This window comes from Rhamphochromis longiceps, unplaced genomic scaffold (genome assembly GCF_057381845.1).
Source record: "Rhamphochromis longiceps isolate RC_006_pf unplaced genomic scaffold, R_longiceps_female_GT1.1 unmapped_scaffold_4, whole genome shotgun sequence".
In the NCBI taxonomy this organism is placed as follows: Eukaryota; Metazoa; Chordata; class Actinopteri; order Cichliformes; family Cichlidae; genus Rhamphochromis; species Rhamphochromis longiceps.
In genome coordinates, this window is record NW_028187224.1 from 2831960 (window position 1) to 2850284 (window position 18325).

The window sequence follows — 18325 nt, forward strand, 5'->3', positions numbered from 1 at the left end:
CAAACAGGAAGTGATGTCACATGTGTTCCTGTCCACACAGCAGAATGAGTCTATTGCTGACAGTGATGTACAAACAGAGTGAGCATTTCTGAGGCCCAAAATAAACTGAGTAGTTCACTGAATGAACAATGGACTGTGAGCTCAGTTCCTTCATCATTAGTATGGATTATATATGTATATGTATTATATTAGTATCATATATATCAGGTGCTGCTGCTTTCAGTCATTGTGCAAATGTGCTGTTTGTAAGCTTGTAAAGCTGCAGTCAGCTGAGACTGAAGAAGTCACCTGATCAGTGAGCAAACGTTTCTGAAAACGTCCAGATGAACAGAATCAACCTTTTGGGATCAGCCAGCAATGCAGCATCATTGTTGTTCAGCTTCAGAGGTTTGCAGGAATGAACTGATGACCAGAAACAGCTGCAAAGTCCAAGAAAATACCAGCTGGAGTTCAGCTGCATTTGAAGAAGTCAAAGAAAAGTAAGGATGGCAAAGGGCGACGTTTTCTTCCAAAGAGCTGCAAACATGGTCGACGCCTCATTAGAAGAATCATCTGGACATTTGTGAGGAACTCTAACCAAGAAAGCAACGTCACACAGATCCAACAGACAGTTTCCATGACTGCAAGTGTTGAGTGGAAAAATGCTACATTGCATTATTGCATCCTCTCACCACAGGAGGCGCTGTTGGCACCACTGATTGCTGATCAGCTGTTCTCTGATGATCTGATTGATACTGTGAATAACGGGACTCACTGAACTCTGTGACACAGTGAAGATTACAGAGTTTAACTTCACCCTTTAAGACTGACCACAGAACCAAGTCCGCCAGAGCTTTTGTTATATTTTTACATGCTGTGGAGCCATTTGTGGGAGCATTTCAAGTTGCTATACATCAATACAACTGTTATAGCCCTAATTTTAATAATATGTATGCATTAAGTCCATAGTAACTACATAAACTGCAAAAACAACCTCTGCTCATCCATCTCTGTGTGTATCAGGATACATTTGGTTCATAATACACAGAAAAATCAGAGTTATTACCTGTAATAAATGTGAAAGATTCCTGCAGTGATAACCAGGCAGGACTGAAACACATCCAAGCTGTCACCACGGTAACAGCACCGCCCATCCACAGGTGAGGGGAGGAGCAAAAAGAGGGACTTTGACCATTTTATACTAAAAACACTCAACTAATGTTTCTAATATGAAACAAATAAGCCCACATTAATGTGAGCGTTTATTAAATAATAATAATGATGATTTCCTCCTGATCTCATTTCCACAGCAGAGAAAACTGTGGTGTATATTGAGGTGGAGGGTGTGGTCTGTGGCTCAGGTGTAGAGTGAGGGTGGGGTGCACCACAGCAGCATGCTGGGACTGCTGAGGGTGGAGGAGGGAGTGATGATGACATCAGAGCTGCAGCACAGAGACCAGTGAACACACAGTCTGTTCATCTTTGCATAGATACAATATACAGCACAATATTGAATGACAGACACGCTGTGGGAGCTTCCACAGATACACTGACGTCAGCATCCAGAGTCCTCCTGCTGCTCCCCCCTCAGAGCCCCGTGATCAGCACCAACACATTCAGTTAGATGACAGAGTCCAGCTGCAGCTAGAATCAGCTCCCCTCTGTGAACAACAGCACAGCGTCAGTGTTTCACACTCAGTGAAAGGAGGAAACAGCAGAAGAACACCATGTGTGCTACGTTTCCCAGGACACACTACAAACTGCACAAATACAGAGCAGCACGTGGAAGGACCTGGAGCTGCATTTACAGAGCTGCAGACAGCGTGATGTCCTGTATGGACAGGTGGAAGGAACCAAGTCCTCAGCTGGAACACTCGTGTTTGTCCACAGACAGGAAACACAGCAGGAAACTTCCTCACAGAAGTGCAGCTCATGGATAACACACTTCCTGTCAGTCAGAATGAGGCTGCAGCCAAACACAGAAAGGTGTTTTTGTCCAGATGAGCCCAGAGAAGAAACACGAGTGTTCACAGACATCAGAAGCTCAGAGAGGTGAAACATGAGGTTGGAGTCCTCGTCAGCATCCAGAAGAGCTGCTGTGAAACCCTGAGTACTCATGACAGACTCTGATGGCACAAACACATCATGATTCAAACAGAAAGACAAACATGGAGCTCCTGATCCTCCTGCATGAGAACAAGCTGACATGAGCGCTGTGTCTGAGAGTGTCTCCCTGTCACAGTGACAATAACACAGCTGCTGCTCACAGTCATTAAACTGACCTGAGGTCAGCTGTGCCCCTTACATATGAACCATGTGACCTCACATCAGTGCTGTGGATGACTGTAGTCATAGAAGAGTAGAGCTGTAGCAGGTGGTGTGAGGAGGTGGTGTATTCTAGTTAACGCAGTACTGAAACACTCCAGCAGAGGGCGCTGTTAAGTCCTTATTGTAACACAGTTACTGTGTGCAGTTAGACTTCATACATAATCTGCACTTATTTCCATCAGACATGCTGTCAGTAAATGATTGGTTTCTATTGATTCTACTTCCTGTTGACTCGTTTGATGACAGTGAAACAATCACAGCTGATTGTGTGATGATGTAAACTGTCACTGTTACATTCAGTGTGTGTGACATAATGTTAGTGCAGGCTGATAACAGCCTGGTTCTGTTAGAAACACATGAACGTGTCCATAGATCAGTGTGTGTTTAACATGAGAGCTTCAGCCCTGCTGATGTGTTAAATAAAGACATGCAGGAAAACTGATGAGACTCTGAAATAACTCTTTATATTTATAATGTAACTCTGCATCAAAAGAACAACAAAGGATCCCAGACAGGTTTCTGTGAACAAAGACCATTCTGATGTTTCTGTGTTTCTAACACTTTGACATTATTAGTAAACAGACTGCAGTGAGCAGCATTTATAAAGAGCTTCTATATAAAGATATGACAGCTGTTTGACAAGTTTATCACTCTGTGTTTGGACCTGATCAGTCCAGCTGTTTACTTGAAACATGTTCATTTACCTGTTCTGTTATATTCATGTTCTTGTCTCTGTTGAAAACACATTTTAATGTCCCTCAGATTTTTCTCCCAGATGAATAAATATAAAAATGACACAAACTGACTGCAGCTACTTTTTGTCCTTTCTGTCAAAAACCTTCATGTGACTCATGAGAGACACGTTTCAGCTGTTTGTGACAGATCAGAGGCCAACAAGTCATTTATAACACTTTCCATCATTGTTTAAAGTTCTCAGTGTTTCTGTGTTGCTGCGTATAGGATCTCCCAGCATCATCACTGTGCTGTCCAATCATTGTGTGCGAGGTTACCCTTATAGTGCGATGTGTGTTTGCACAAAGAGAAGCATGTGTGTCAAATATAAATAAGCACAGAACAGAAACAGCTGCTCGTTTCTTCTGTTTAGAGTCAAGTTAGTGTTTTGTGTCTTTGTTTGAGGCCTGATGTCGAGCAGAGGTGTGTGTAACTGCACTGGTCTGTTATATGTGTGAAGTGTGTGCTTCTCTTCAGCATCATCTTTGTCACTGCTGATTCCTTTGTGTCATCATGTGTTGAGAAGAGAGAACAGTTATAACGGAGGAGCAAAAGGAAGCCCTGAAATCTGCATCAACAAGGAAGTGTTGGCTCACCAGTGATCCCAGCAGAGCCACTGGTTTGGCTCCAGTTGTTCTAGATTCAATGATGTTGTTGCTACAGATACAGGTTAGCATCTTTATTGTAGTAAAGTCTTGTAATGTGAAGATAGAAACAAGGCAGCAAACAGCTCCATGATCTGATCTTAATGATGTTGTTTTTATTCCTGTCTGTCAGAACTGGATTGGAAACTATCAAAGGTCTAAAAACAGCCTCGACCCTCCCACAGAGCAAACTTTACACACGTCATCTTTCAGCTACAATCTTTGTTGCAGGGATCTTCTGCCAAACAAGGCTGAGAGAAGATTTCTTACAGCTGTCATGTTGATGCTGTTTCAGTCTTTGGGCAAACACACTCATATATTAGGGCTGATATCAGGGCTGCACAAGTTCTTTGTGTTTGTGATCATGAATAACAGAAGTGTGCCTGTTGAAGATCATGTTGCTACATTATTATATGTCCTGTTATTGTTCTGTGTTATATTCAGCTTTCAGCATCCTTTCCCAGCCCCCTGTTACACCATCCATACAAAGCCAATCTGACTGTGAGCCAATGTGTTTGTTTGTGTTGGATCAATAGATTTGACAGACTTGGTTCATCCAGAGGGAAACAGTCCAAATTCAGATCTAATGAAATGATGGAGGCTGTTTCCTACCACGGTGCTGATGTGTGACTAACAAGGCTCATGGTCTCCAGCAGACAAGCGCCTGGAATGAGGTGAGCTGAGTGTTGCTTTGGTGGGTCTGTGCCCACGTCATGCATCAGGATTCATGTTGGCAATAGTTCATATCTCTGTTCTTCAGCCTTCATCACAAAGCTGTGAAGGAAAAACAAACATCTAACAGGATCTGATGGATGCAAAGTTCACTGAGCTCTTTGTCATTTACAAACTTGTCCAACCAACAAGAGCACAGATGAAAAACACAGTGACAGTTAAAGGATTTTTCCATATATGAGCATAGATGACTTTCATATAGATTTTCAATGCAGGCTTTTGGTGAGCCGCTGGGTTCTGTCTAATAATCATCTCAGCATTTTACAATAGAACAGCTCTTTATTAGCTCTGCATTTATTGTTATTGGACATGAAACAAGGAAGCTGTTTCTCATTGGATGTTAGTTTCATGTTCATCAGGATCATTTTCTAAAGAGCTGATATTGAGACCATTTACTGCACTGGCTGCACATCCTGTCTACATTTCTCTGTATGTGCTGTGTTTGTCTTTCATGTTTCTCCATATTGACACAAACAGTGAACAGCAGCAGATCTACTCTTCATCTGTTTTAGGCCCAGTGAAAGATATGAAGCAGAGATGGTGTCATTAGGAGAAGAAGAGGAGAACAAGTCCGGCGAGGAGGCAGCAGCTCTTAAAGATGAAACAGCAGCTCAGCCCTGAGCTCAGAGAGCTGCACATGAAAAAGCTCCTCAAGCAGATCCTGTCAGAGGTTTGTCATCAACAGGAGGAACTGTTCACATCATAGGATGAAGATGCTGTCAGCTGGATGAAGAAGGTTATTTAATGGCTTCAACAACAAATACAGGAAGTGGACTTTCAAATACTAGATTCACTTTAGACTCACAGAGAAATGACTCAACCAGCTGTGTTTGACTCTATGAAAGGTCAGTGTGTGTCTGCACACAGACTGTTGTGTTGGACTGTTATTCAGTTGTCTGCTGAATGTTTTCAAATGTCTGCATCTCAGCTGTGATGAGGCTGGGGGTCATGGGAGGCCACCGTAGCAGCCTCTTCAACATCATGACATCATCATAAATGCTGCTGGACTGTCTGATGGGCTGACGGTGAAAAAGCCGTCGGGAAGGAAACAGAAGACATTTCAGAGGCTGCAGCAGATTTCTTTGATTCGGGGCCTTTTTCAGCTTTATTGGACAGAGCAGTGAAGATAAGTGACAGCAAAGCAGAGAGAAAGGGGGCGTGGCCCGGGTCAAAGCCAGGCCAGCTGCTCTCCACCTCGTGGTCACCTGCTCATCCTAGTGAGCTCCACCAGCAGCCCTTTCACACACTTTACACTGTCAAACACTGTGTGTGGACCTCAGCTAACAACAGGCTACATTTAAGTCTGGACTACATGCTTTTATATTGTTTTTATTCCATCAGCAGCTCAACATCATGAGCAGCTTTGACATAAAGACATCAAACTCAAGCTGACTTTAAACTACTTTTAATACAGGGGCTCAAAAACAACAACATCTTTATTATATATCAGGACACAAAGTCATTTCATCTCAAAGGGAAACAGCTTTATTTGGAATAACCAGCACTATCAACTGGTTTGGGATCTCCACCAGTTTCATGTCTTTGCAGCTTCTCCAACAAAGTTCCTGTAAAATCAGCATGTTTGTCTTTATTGGTTTGATAGTGATTGATTATTCAGTCCCAATCTGCTGTCATCTAAAGAACAAAATGATGTTTCTATGAGTCACAAAGCTCCAGATGTTGTCGGCTTCACAAAGAAAACAAAGAACTTAAACACAAAGTGTTTGGAGCCAAAATGTTCCCAAGCTGCTCTTTTTGAAATGGCAGAGGTACAGTGGTGTCTAACAGCACACTGTGGAAGGCAAACATGTTATTGTTGGATGAAACTTCATGAATCCTTTGTAGATTTGAGCTGTTGGAGCCTTTCTTTTCTCTTCAGGTGTACAGATGCTGAGGAGGCAGGTGAAGCAGGTGGAGCTGTTGTGATGCTGGCAGAGGGTGTGTCTTAGTAACTCTGTGAGGCAGAACTGGATCCAACATTGTGGATGTGTTGATGTTGGAGCCATTAAGAGTCTCTGGCCACACTGTAGGATTTCCCTTTGATCCACTGTGGGGGCATTTTGGAGTCTGTCAGTGAAACTCTTCATGTTTGTGTTTGACTCCAGTTTATAGAAACAGAGGAATGTGTCATGCTTTTGTTCGGCCTCCACAAATACACACATTTGTTCATTGGTTGGACTTTTTGGAAGGAGACACATTGAAAACCATGTTAATAAGATCTTGTTGTTTCCTGTGGATCCGACACAGAGAGTGGACTTCAGACAGAAAGCGTGGAAGAGATTTTAGAGGCCGTGTGTGGCAACAGGAAGTTTCTGTGTGTTTGCTGATCTTACATGTGGAAAACAACACGTGATGTTTGTGAAGTTCTACAATGATCATTGTTCTCACAGCATTTTGAGTGGGAACAGTTCAAACTGGGAGTAGTGGGAGTTATTTACTGATTGAAACAAGCTGAATGTTTCTGTGACGATGAAGATCAGCAGCTCAGCTGATCAATGAACTGACATCTATCAGTCGTTTCATGAGATGAAGTCATCAGCAGACATTTGTTCTGACTGTGTGATGAATGTCAGAAGGTCAGGGCTCTGCTTTAGTCACTGCTTGATGATCATTGGCTCATTGTTGAATCCAGGGGCCCAGTCTGACCTCTGACCTTTGCTGCAGGTCTTCTGTGTTATCTCCACTTTCATGTCTGATCTTCTACTTGTAGTCCTGTGTCTATATATACAGTGGTTTTCAAAAGTATTCGGCCCCCTTGAACTTTCCCACATTTTGTCACATTACAGCCACAAACATGAATCAATGTTATTGGACTTCCAGGTGAAAGACCAACACAAAGTGGTGCACACGTGAGAAGTGGAACGAAAATCATACATGATTCCAAACATTTTTTACAAATAAATAACTGCAAAGTGGGGTGTGCGTAATTATTCAGCCCCCTGAGTCAACACTTTGTAGAACCACCTTTTGCTGCAGTTCCAGCTGCCAGTCTTTCAGGGTCTGTCTCTGCCAGCTTTGCACATCTACAGACTGAAATCTTTGCCCATTCTTCTTTGCAAAACAGCTCCAGCTCAGTCAGATTAGATGGACAGCGTTTGTGAACAGCAGAAATTGAAATTGAAATTGCAGTGAAGTCAGCTAGAAACTTACAGTGACGTGGACATCATGCAAAGACTGCCAGACTCTGTAATACTGCAAATGATCAGTGACTCAGGTTAACACTAAACTTTAAACGGCACCTCTGTGTCTCTGTGTGCTGAACATCTAGGATTGAGTCAGGCTGCATCAGCTGAAGCTGTTATTTGTATATATCAGTATTTTTTTATTCAGGTGTGGGGAAAATACGTAAGACTGCAGTGAAGCGATGCACCAGATGAATCCCTGGCCAACGGTATCGTACTCAAATCAGACTACTGATCCAGCCACATCAGCCTTTTGTGAGGTCTGTTTAAAGTAGACTAAAAGTGAACTGCAGGTTCCTGAGAGGTGGACTGTGAGCACAGAAACACATGTTCATTCATACAGCTGCAGCAAACTTACATTAATTTTAAATAGATTTGTTACTCTGATGTCTGTCTCTGTGTTAGTCCTCTGACAGACTGGTGACCTGTCCAGGTGTGCTCTACCTACTACTGGGACAGGTTCCAGCCTCTGTAATAGAAATGTTCTGTTATTCTCATTTAAAGTGTTTAAGTGCTTATGCATATGCTTAGTTGTGACACTGTTACTGTTCAGTGAAAGTTGCTAAAACTAGATGAACTTACTTCAGCAGTTTGAGAAAACAACTCCCTTTACAGGTGCTGATAAGGCCAAGGGCACAAAACAGCACAACCATTGATGCGTTAGGTTTCATAGCGAGACACGTGAAGTGTGGTAGGATCAGTTTGTAACTTCCTCCCTCTTCCTTGGAAGGCGTAAAGGAGGAGGAGCACGACCTCTGTGGCAGCGCTGACATGACTGAACTGTGATGTTTGATGTGTGTTGGCGCAGTAATAAATAGCTTGATCACAGCTCTTTCTGTGTTGCAGACTTTATTTAAAAAATTCCACGAAACCCCCCCCCCCCACTGTGAACCTGAATTGAATATTCAGAAGACATTTGTTTAAATAGTTCTACAAATCTGAGCTGTTGGTGTGTCCTTGGATTGTGTGGTAATAATATTAGAGCCTGCAATCTTTCTTACTGGATCTCTACTATGAGTCATGTTACCTGAGATTAGTTCTATGTTTACCTGTCAGCCTGGACGAATGTGCTGTGTGAAGAATGTAAATGACATCAGATCTGAACTGCTTACATCTAAGGAGCCTGTTCATATTTAATTGTAATATGAACCAATGATTTTCTGATTGATTGCTGATATATACAGTGGGGCAAAAAAGTATTTAGTCAGCCACCGATTGTCATCATTTTAGGTGGGGGAACTTGCACAGAGGTCAGTAATTTGCACCAGAGGTACACGTCAACTGTGAGAGACAGAATGTGAAAAAAAAAAAATCCATGAATCCACATGGTAGGATTTGTAAAGAATTTATTCGTAAATCAGGGTGGAAAATAAGTATTTGGTCAATAACAAAAATACAACTCAATACTTTGTAACATAACCTTTGTTGGCAATAACAGAGGTCAAACGTTTACTATAGGTCTTTACCAGGTTTGCACACACAGTAGCTGGTATTTTGGCCCATTCCTCCATGCAGATCTTCTCGAGAGCAGTGATGTTTTGGGGCTGTCGCCGAGCAACACGGACTTTCAACTCCCGCCACAGATTTTCTATGGGGTTGAGGTCTGGAGACTGACTAGGCCACTCCAGGACTTTCAAATGCTTCTTACGGAGCCACTCCTTTGTTGCCCGGGCGGTGTGTTTTGGATCATTGTCATGTTGGAAGACCCAGCCTCGTTTCATCTTCAAAGTTCTCACTGATGGAAGGAGGTTTTGGCTCAAAATCTCACGATACATGGCCCCATTCATTCTGTCCTTAACACGGATCAGTCGTCCTGTCCCCTTGGCAGAAAAACAGCCCCATAGCATGATGTTTCCACCCCCATGCTTCACAGTAGGTATGGTGTTCTTGGGATGCAACTCAGTATTCTTCTTCCTCCAAACACGACGAGTTGAGTTTATACCAAAAAGTTCTACTTTGGTTTCATCTGACCACATGACATTCTCCCAATCCTCTGCTGTATCATCCATGTGCTCTCTGGCAAACTTCAGACGGGCCTGGACATGCACTGGCTTCAGCAGCGGAACACGTCTGGCACTGCGGGATTTGATTCCCTGCCGTTTTAGTGTGTTACTGATGGTGACCTTTGTTACTTTGGTCCCAGCTCTCTGCAGGTCATTCACCAGGTCCCCCCGTGTGGTTCTGGGATCTTTGCTCACCGTTCTCATGATCATTTTGACCCCACGGGATGAGATCTTGCGTGGAGCCCCAGATCGTGGGAGATTATCAGTGGTCTTGTATGTCTTCCATTTTCTGATGATTGCTCCCACAGTTGATTTTTTCACACCAAGCTGCTTGCCTATTGTAGATTCACTCTTCCCAGTCTGGTGCAGGTCTACAATACTTTTCCTGGTGTCCTTCGAAAGCTCTTTGGTCTTGGCCATGGCGGAGTTTGGAGTCTGACTGTTTGAGGCTGTGGACAGGTGTCTTTTATGCAGATGATGAGTTCAAACAGGTGCCATTCATACAGGTAACGAGTGGGGGACAGAAAAGCTTCTTACAGAAGATGTTACAGGTCTGTGAGAGCCAGAGATTTTCCTTGTTTGAGGTGACCAAATACTTATTTTCCACCCTGATTTACCAATAAATTCTTTACAAATCCTACCATGTGGATTCATGGATTTTTTTTTCACATTCTGTCTCTCACAGTTGAAGTGTACCTCTGGTGCAAATTACTGACCTCTGTCATCATTTTAAGTGGGGGAACTTGCACAATCGGTGGCTGACTAAATACTTTTTTGCCCCACTGTGTGTGTATATATATATATATATATATATATATATATATATATTTTTTTTTTTTTTTACATACATAGTTTTTTGTTGCCTTATGGTTCCAAGCGCTGTCACCAATCTTTGCATTTTGTTATTATCTCATGACACTTGTTTAATCAGCTACCATCTCTCCTGTGGACTTTTTAATGTCTACAGTCTCAGACCAACACAGCCCTGCCCTTCCCATATTAGATTCTTGATGAATGTGTGTTGTTGTTATTCAGCCTGGTTCAATGTGCCCCTTTTTAACTTTGAGCACCCGCCCCTTTAAACCTCTCTGCACAGCCCTGCACTGAACTCACTATCTTCTCCCTCTAACAGCCTCCACATGTTCTCACTGTAATTTCCCCTCATGAATGAATTTATGCTGCACTAATGTGAATGTTTGCAGGGAAATCAAACGCATTTCACACGCAGTACTCGAGCTGACTTACCTTTGTTTGAATGACGACTTGTACGCGCTGACTCCACAGATAAGGTACGAGAATATGTCAGGCTACGTCTTCAGGGTTTCTACTCCACGGCCGTATTTCATACGGGTCCACATTTCCACTGCACGTTATTTTCTGCAAGTACCGCCGCTTCGCCTCTGGACGCAATCGGTCTCTATACAGTCCATTCTCTTTTGAGCTGCTTTTAAGCATCTTGTAATCGTCGTTCCAACACAGTGTGTTTGTTTTGATTCGTAGACCTCGAAAATGGTGCCGCGCTCCCACAATGCATTGCGGCGTGACGTCAACTCCAAAGCCCTATAGAACATGTTCTTTTTCATTGTCAAAATTATCAGGAATAAAGAAGAAAACTGATTCAAAACCTGTGGAACCTGCCAAAAAACAAGTTTTACTGCAAAGGATTTCTAGATGTGAAGGTTTTGTGGCTTTTTTCAGTTTCTAAAACAAACTCATTTGTACAGAAGGATATGAGGATGTATATGTCCGGTGGTGGGTTTTTTTCTTCTTGATTTAATGTATTCATTTATCTCTTCACTTAATCTTTCTTTATGTTTTTTTTTTTTTGATTTGGCATGAGCGATTTCCGGTCCTCACTCCAAGCCAGTTGGTGGCGGTAATGCACCACATGTTCTATCACAGCTGCGTCCGAGAGGACAGGAAACGTCTGTATGCGTCTGCAAACCAGGTAACTACACTCAGCTGAGCCTCTCTGCTAGTCGTTATTAGTTGGAGGGTTTTGCGTCACTTTCTCTCGGCTTGATAAAGGGCTGTATAGAAATCTCTGGTACGTAACACGTAACGTCATTTTTAGGGAGCGTCGCAGAGAAGCGAGGCTGTTTCTTTGTTTTTGTCGAGTTTTGATTGAAGACATGTTTCCAGTCCGTTTTTTACTCGTTTGTTTTTTCATTAATAACTTTACATTATCACAGAGAACAAGAAGGCGCTTTGTTTGTCACATTCACCTTATGTCTGTGAAGGTTCTCAGTCATCCAGGTCATCGTAGTCAAAGGAGCTTGCAAAGAAAAGCGTCTGGACTTCTTTAAGTTACTTGAAGACGTTTCACCTCTCATCCGAGAAGCTTCTTCAGTTCTAAGGTCAAATGGTGGAGAGTCCCAGATATAAACCTAGTGGGAGTTTCCCCCCACAGAGGGACAAAAGGACCCCCTGATGATCCTCTAATCACCTGAGCCAAGGTGTGAAACTGGGTGTGGGTCCCAATCAGCCAGTTTCGGGTGAGTTCATAGTGAAACCTGGCCCCACCTTATCATGTGAATTCCTGAGGTCAGATGGCCGAGGATGTGAGTGGGCGTTAAGGCGTCTGGGAAGGATCTCAAAACTGGATTATAGATGGCAGAGAGTTGGTGTCGTAAACCCCGCCTCTGTTCAAAGATGGTCGCTCACAGTGGACATAGATGCTTCTTTCATTCCTCTTTCAAACCATCTGTCCTCTCTGTCCAAAATGTGAACATTGGCATCCTTGAAAGAGTGTCCTTTATCCTTAAGATGCAGATGGACTGCTGAGTCTTGTCCTGTGGAGGTGGCTCTTCTATGTTGTGCCATGCGCTTGTGAAGTGGCAGCCACTTGGCAGCCACAGTGATAAATGGCTGAGATGGCTGCAGCTGTACGTGTGAGGTACCTACATATTTCAAGATGAATTTGCAGAGATGTCATGTTTGGTGCTTACAGACATCACACTGCATTTTGTGATTTCGTAGCTATTGTTGTGATATTTCGGAGCTTCCCATGATCACCGTGACAGTCATTCATTTTAACATAACCTTTCTATTCCTTTCAGGGATCCTCATTTTTTTGGTGAGGAAGATCAGCAGCTGTGTCGACAGGCAACAGGTAACGGCATGCTTTTCTGTTAGTACTGTAGACCTTGGTCTGGTGCTCTTTTTTAGTTTAACACAGTATTTTCATTTGCCGAAGTGTAAAAAGCTTGTTCCAGGAGAAACAAACTTTAGTGAGTTCTGCAAAATGATTCCCACCATTGCACACTCTGTCAGCCTCCAGTGTGCCCTTTTTTTGTCCTTTAACTGAAGAAAGTCGGTAGTCAGAACATATGAGATAAGTGAGATCCTCATTTTGCCTGCTTATTTCAAGATACAACATTTTCACAAACTGCTGTAGGATAACCTTGCTATTTGTCTTTTCCAACACTTCTACATTCATCCATATTTCCTTGTCTGCTTCTTTCCAGGTGAAAAGTACCTGAAATGGGTGAAAGATTTTGTTTCCAAAAACAAAAGCATGTGCGTTCACCTGAAGAAGCCAAGTGGTGCTGACCTGTGGATAGAAGAGCTTGAGAACACCAAATACAACGGGGATGATGATGAAGTTAACGCCTGGGGAAAATTCTACCTTCCCGAGATTGTAAAAATGCAGGTTATTGGTGTGGTAAAGGGCACCTCATGTCCATGTGACGAGCTTGTGCTGATGACGCGTGAGGACAAAAAGCTGTACGGCTATGACGGAGAGGAGCTGCATCTGGTGGCTTCCAGTTTCCTGGAACTATGTGACAAAACGATAGAGTATCCAGCATCCAAGCGCTACTACAATGGAGAGGCCTTCAAAGATATGGTGAGAAGTTAGACTGCTAAGAATAAGACTGGGGATGCCTAGTGTTAGAGATCAATCACCTGAGCTTTTCTTTGTATTGTTGTGTGTTCTGTTTAGACTGAGGAGGACTGGAAAAAAGTTAAGATGAGTGATGTGGGGAGGAAACTGCAGGAAGAACATAAAAAGCTGGTAAATGAAACCCAGTCAGCGTTCGTAAGCCTAATATCATAGGTGGGTATTGGAGCTGAGTATCATCACTGATTTCTAGAACCTGTTCAATTCCAATTCACAAGGTCCCAATTAGATTCCATTTAATTCTTACTCAGAGAGTCAGAAACATTATAATTCTGATCATTTATCAGTACTGACACTTGTGAAACTTCATCAGAGGTGTGAGCATCACAGCAGATGCTTTTGTGTCAAAGTAACTGAGGATAAAACACAAAACCATGAAGCAGATTTTCCTGGCCTAGCTTTTTACAGTAGATAACCTTAAAAATATTATTCTGCAGTAGAACAAAAGCAGACGAGAACCACGACTCAACAAATGTACATTGGCTGATGCTGCTGAAGTGATTCAGAGGTTTTAATAAGAGGTTTTAATAGAGACACAGCAGAGCATTTTGCAGTTTCACTTAATTTGAAAAAAATAAATAAAATTTGGTATTGAACAGCAGAAATGAGGCTGTCTTGTCGGAAGTCATTAAAAAAAATGGCTGTAAACAACGGTAGACTGCTTCATAACAAGCAAGTGAATAATGCCAAAAACAGAGATTTGAGATGGGAAACGGTGTTCTTAAAGTACACTGAGAGAGGCAGAGAGCTGTGCTGTGTTGTTTTTCTGTGTGTGTTTTAATGGTGGTGGAAGCAAACCAGCAAAAGTAAGAGGGAATTCATGACAATGTTTATGTCAAGCGAAATGTGTCTTCTTTTGCTGCTGGTTTGGTTAGAGAGAGACAAAACGTGCAGCTTCAGGATCCGAGCAGCTTTCAGCACCAACGGCATCACAGCTCAGACTTGGATTCAGGATTAAGCCCTTTATGTTTGACTGTAGTGATTGTAGCTCTGTCCTTGTTATTAATCGCTTTAGTCAAACACAGCTATTGTTTGCTGGGATGTGTATATACTTGACAGTTTGTATCTCAGAGTTATCAAAGACACTGTGGATAATCATCAAGAGATTGTTGTTCTCTTAATAATGACCTATTTGATTGTTTGTTTTTTCTTCTTCTTACAGATTCTGGTATTTGGCCAAAAGAGAGCTTCACAATTCTTGGCTTCACCTGTGGTAGAAAAATGACTAAAGTTATGCAACACTCTCTAAAATTAAAGCTATGCAACGCTTTAACATGAATGGCGAAGGAGTGCATCTCTTTCACTGTCTCTTCCTGTCCTCTTCTCAGTCTTTGTTGTGGCACCTCTGCTATGTGTTATAGAAAGCACTTGGAATCATGTTCAATACAAAAACACCAAACTCGTGGGATTGCCCTAGCAAGCAGTTGGTAAAAACTAATTAAAACTGATATATATCAGCTTCACTTTCTAGCTGCAAAAGCACGTTTCTGCAAAAGCATGCAGTTTCCTGTCAGCACTTTTTGGCACAGAGTGTACTCAGAGTTAGGCCTTTCTTATATAAAGCAATATAATCAGCATATAAACATTTAAGATGATAAATTTAAAGCTCAACAGTAACTGCTATAAATATTATAACTACACATGTAGTGCTTTTGCTTAAGTAAATTATAGTTGGGATCATAATAAGAAAACATGTGTTTTTATTTTCTGTGTACCCTGGGTACAGACCAGTAGAAATATGGGATTCTTCCCAATAAATGCTGTCTGATAATGCTTCATATTGCATTAAACACTAGATATGTAAGCAAACAAACAAAAACCCATAGAAGCCAGTTTTAATTATTAAATGTGACAATTACATGGAGATGGAAAGTAAACATGCTTATACACGTCTCTGTGATTACAGAAAATCCACACAGATGCTGTCAGAGCAGAGAATCTTTGATTTATCAGAATGATGAATGCAAATGATTTCATGAAATCTCACTCTTGTTCTGGGTTGTAAAATTCACCTGTCCAGTTAAACCGAATCCTTTGCAACACGGTTCTAAGAACCCTACCAACCTCATCCTCAGCTCTCTGCCTGTTATCCTTTTCAGCTGAGTATTCATCCACATGTGTTTCAACTTCTCTCTCATTTTCAAGCAAATTGCTCAGGCTCTCAGCTTCAGCACAGTTACCATATGGCCACTCTCTGAGGTCTTCTGTGTTCAAGCCAAACAAATTCTTACATGATCTGCAAGGCTTCATTCTGGCACCATCACGGAGACAAAAAGCCTCACACCTGATATTTCCAGGTACTTCAATTGTTCCATCAAAGTAATCTTTCTGGACTGTGTTTGGATAATAGGTCATCACCGCACCAGATACATATTTATGCCATTTGCTAAGACAGGAGGCAGCAATCATAATTTTCCCAGCGTTAGGACCTTTGGTGGACATGGAGACTCCGCAGTACCTTTCTGATTTGTTGGTTTGGGATTTTTGAGAAATGCAGATGGTGGACGAGACGAAAGCTGTTTTTTTATTATTCTCTTCTAAGTCCAAGTCTGTGAGGAGATCTTGCAGACTCTGCTTTATTTGCTCTTCATTCTCTGAGTTATTTTGCAGGACGATCTGAAAACAGTTACAGATCTGGTCAAAGTGTTGCACCTGATTATATAGTTGTTTTTCATAGAAAGTTGATCAACATGTTTGTTTCGCTGCTTGACTTATTTAACTATGCAGGACCATTGGATGCTTTTGGTTTAGACATTTTAAGATAGGGGGTGAAACAAGTCACAAAAATATATTTAATTTTAAATCAATAAGCAAAAATCCATCTTTGTTCTCACTAATTTATAATTAAATTTGCTAATTGACCTTTTTTTTTCTATTTTGCTATGCCGGGCTGTCAAAACACGCTGAATTTAGAGTCTTTGAGCTTAACAGATCCAGCAGCTACACAGTGACAGCATCATATACGCCTTGAAGACTGTAAGCATCTCCAATAATGAGTCTGTTAGACATTATTTAGAACTAACAAATTCTGAAGCAAGTCTCCAGCTCTCCTGCAGTCTCTGTGTTTGGTGGAGAAGTATAGCTAGAAGCATATGTTGAAGTATAAGGTACAGTATGGATTTTCTTTGGATTTCTCAGTAAAAAAGCACTTTGCATTATACTTTCCTAAAAACTGGAAGTTTGTCAGATTGACTGAAAATGTGAGAAGAGTTATCTTACCATGTCGAGCACACAGGAGAAGGGACTTCGCCTGGGAAGCTGAGTCGAATACAACTTAAAAGGCCTGGGATATCTTCTCATTAAAGAACCCAAAACAAAAGGATTAGGGAAGATTTCTTCTGGAGAAAAGGGGATGTTGTTGATTTTGCCCAGAAACAACATGCTGTGAAGGATCTGTTGAGTGAAAACATATTTGCTTATTGTTAGTAGTGATAAACAGGACTGTCTTAAAAGTGTCAAAGGTAACACACCTCATCCACCAAGTGTTGACTTCCCGGAGTCATGTAAGAGCCCCGAACCATCCTCTTGGTAATCTTGTAGGCATTAGTTTTGAACCTCCTTTGAGAAATTGTTGTCTTCTAAAATGATAATGATCGAGCAGTTAGGGATTTAAAAACACAGGAGATCTGATAACTTTGGCTACAGCAGAGTCTGCAGACATACCTATTTTGCTCTTGGTCGGCCTATTTTAAACATGAGAGAAAACATATTTAGTGAAATGTTGATAACATAAAATGACTATCATTGGTGGCTGAAAAGATGCCAGGTAACAAGTGAAAAGCTGCTACTTACCATCGCCACAGTCTAAGAATGAAACAGGAAACACTGAGCGAGTTGCCTCCATCTTAAAGCTGTTGATCATGTGATTTAAAGGAAAGCCACACCCAGCTCTTTCCTGGAATTTTACTCGACTGTAGAAAACTGCTCCATTTGCCCCGCCCACCCATGATCTTTAATATCTACCAAAAACAACCTTTTGGTTGTCAGTAACCAGCCGATCGTTTTCGCGATTAAAAAGTGGCTTTTTGCGGCGGCGTTCCCACCGCGAGCAGAACTCCGGCTCAAAAACCGCTGTTTTTGAACACTTTTATTTACTTAAGCATTTTAATGGGCTTACTTTGAAACAAAGTGCGATTGAATGATTATTGTTATGTGTTGCCTTGAATTCGGCTATGCTGTCTGTTAGACAGCTGTTTTCCTTTATTGTTGTTTTTGTATTGTTTGTAGCGAACGCTACTGGAATGTATAGATTAAGCTACGTAGCCAAGATAATTAATAATTTAACTGTTGTACATTGGTTGATGATGATTTGCATTGTTACATAGGCTTGCAGAAAAATATATTTGTTTACCGGTAAACTGAATCGAACTTGATGTGCTAATGGACGTTTTTCTGACCTACAGGTCAGGTTTTGTTCCCTCCCTTTGAATTAATCTTCTTCATATTGAAGTGGCGAGCCGGTAGGACCATTCTTTGTTTCCCCTCTTTCCCCCACTTAGCCGTCTTTGGATTACGGACATATTTCCCCATTTGTATGAAGCTGGACTCTAAGGAGGAATACCTTAAAAGTGAACTTTAAAAAGAAGAGGACCAAAAAGAACTTTTGCACAGAAAAATCACAGCATTGATTTATTATTTAATTGTGGGCATTTATGTTGTGTGTTGTGTTAATTATTTTGTTCCATTTCCCCTTTCCTCCATTTATTCAATATATTTTTGGTACAAGATATTGCAGTCTTTGGTCTCATCATTCACACCATCTAGGCTCCATAAAGAACTATTTCTTCTGCGCGTCAGTCAGTAAACTCATCCATTGAAATAAAC

At 41.7% G+C, this 18325-nt stretch overlaps 2 protein-coding genes across 2 annotated transcripts in view; one reads left to right on the plus strand and one right to left on the minus strand.

Moving 5' to 3' along the window:
- Positions 1-85, plus strand: part of LOC146640689 (protein NLRC3-like) — an 83692-nt gene extending 83607 nt beyond the window's left edge. Inside the window, exon 10 of the mRNA XM_085400045.1 lies at positions 1-85. This exon is cut by the window's left edge and continues 713 nt beyond it. The gene's annotated coding sequence lies outside the window, so the exon portion shown is untranslated.
- A 15196-nt stretch (positions 86-15281) lies between these two features.
- On the minus strand, positions 15282-17197 carry LOC146640693 (uncharacterized). The gene is made up of 4 exons (XM_085400009.1): positions 17165-17197; positions 16972-17079; positions 16721-16894; positions 15282-16117 (listed from the first exon to the last, which is right to left on the minus strand). The coding sequence occupies exons 2-4, from the start codon at positions 17020-17022 to the stop codon at positions 15485-15487; spliced, it is 858 nt and encodes a 285-aa protein (XP_085256135.1). The 5' UTR covers positions 17023-17079; positions 17165-17197; the 3' UTR covers positions 15282-15484.
- Between the last annotated feature and the right edge of the window lie 1128 nt (positions 17198-18325).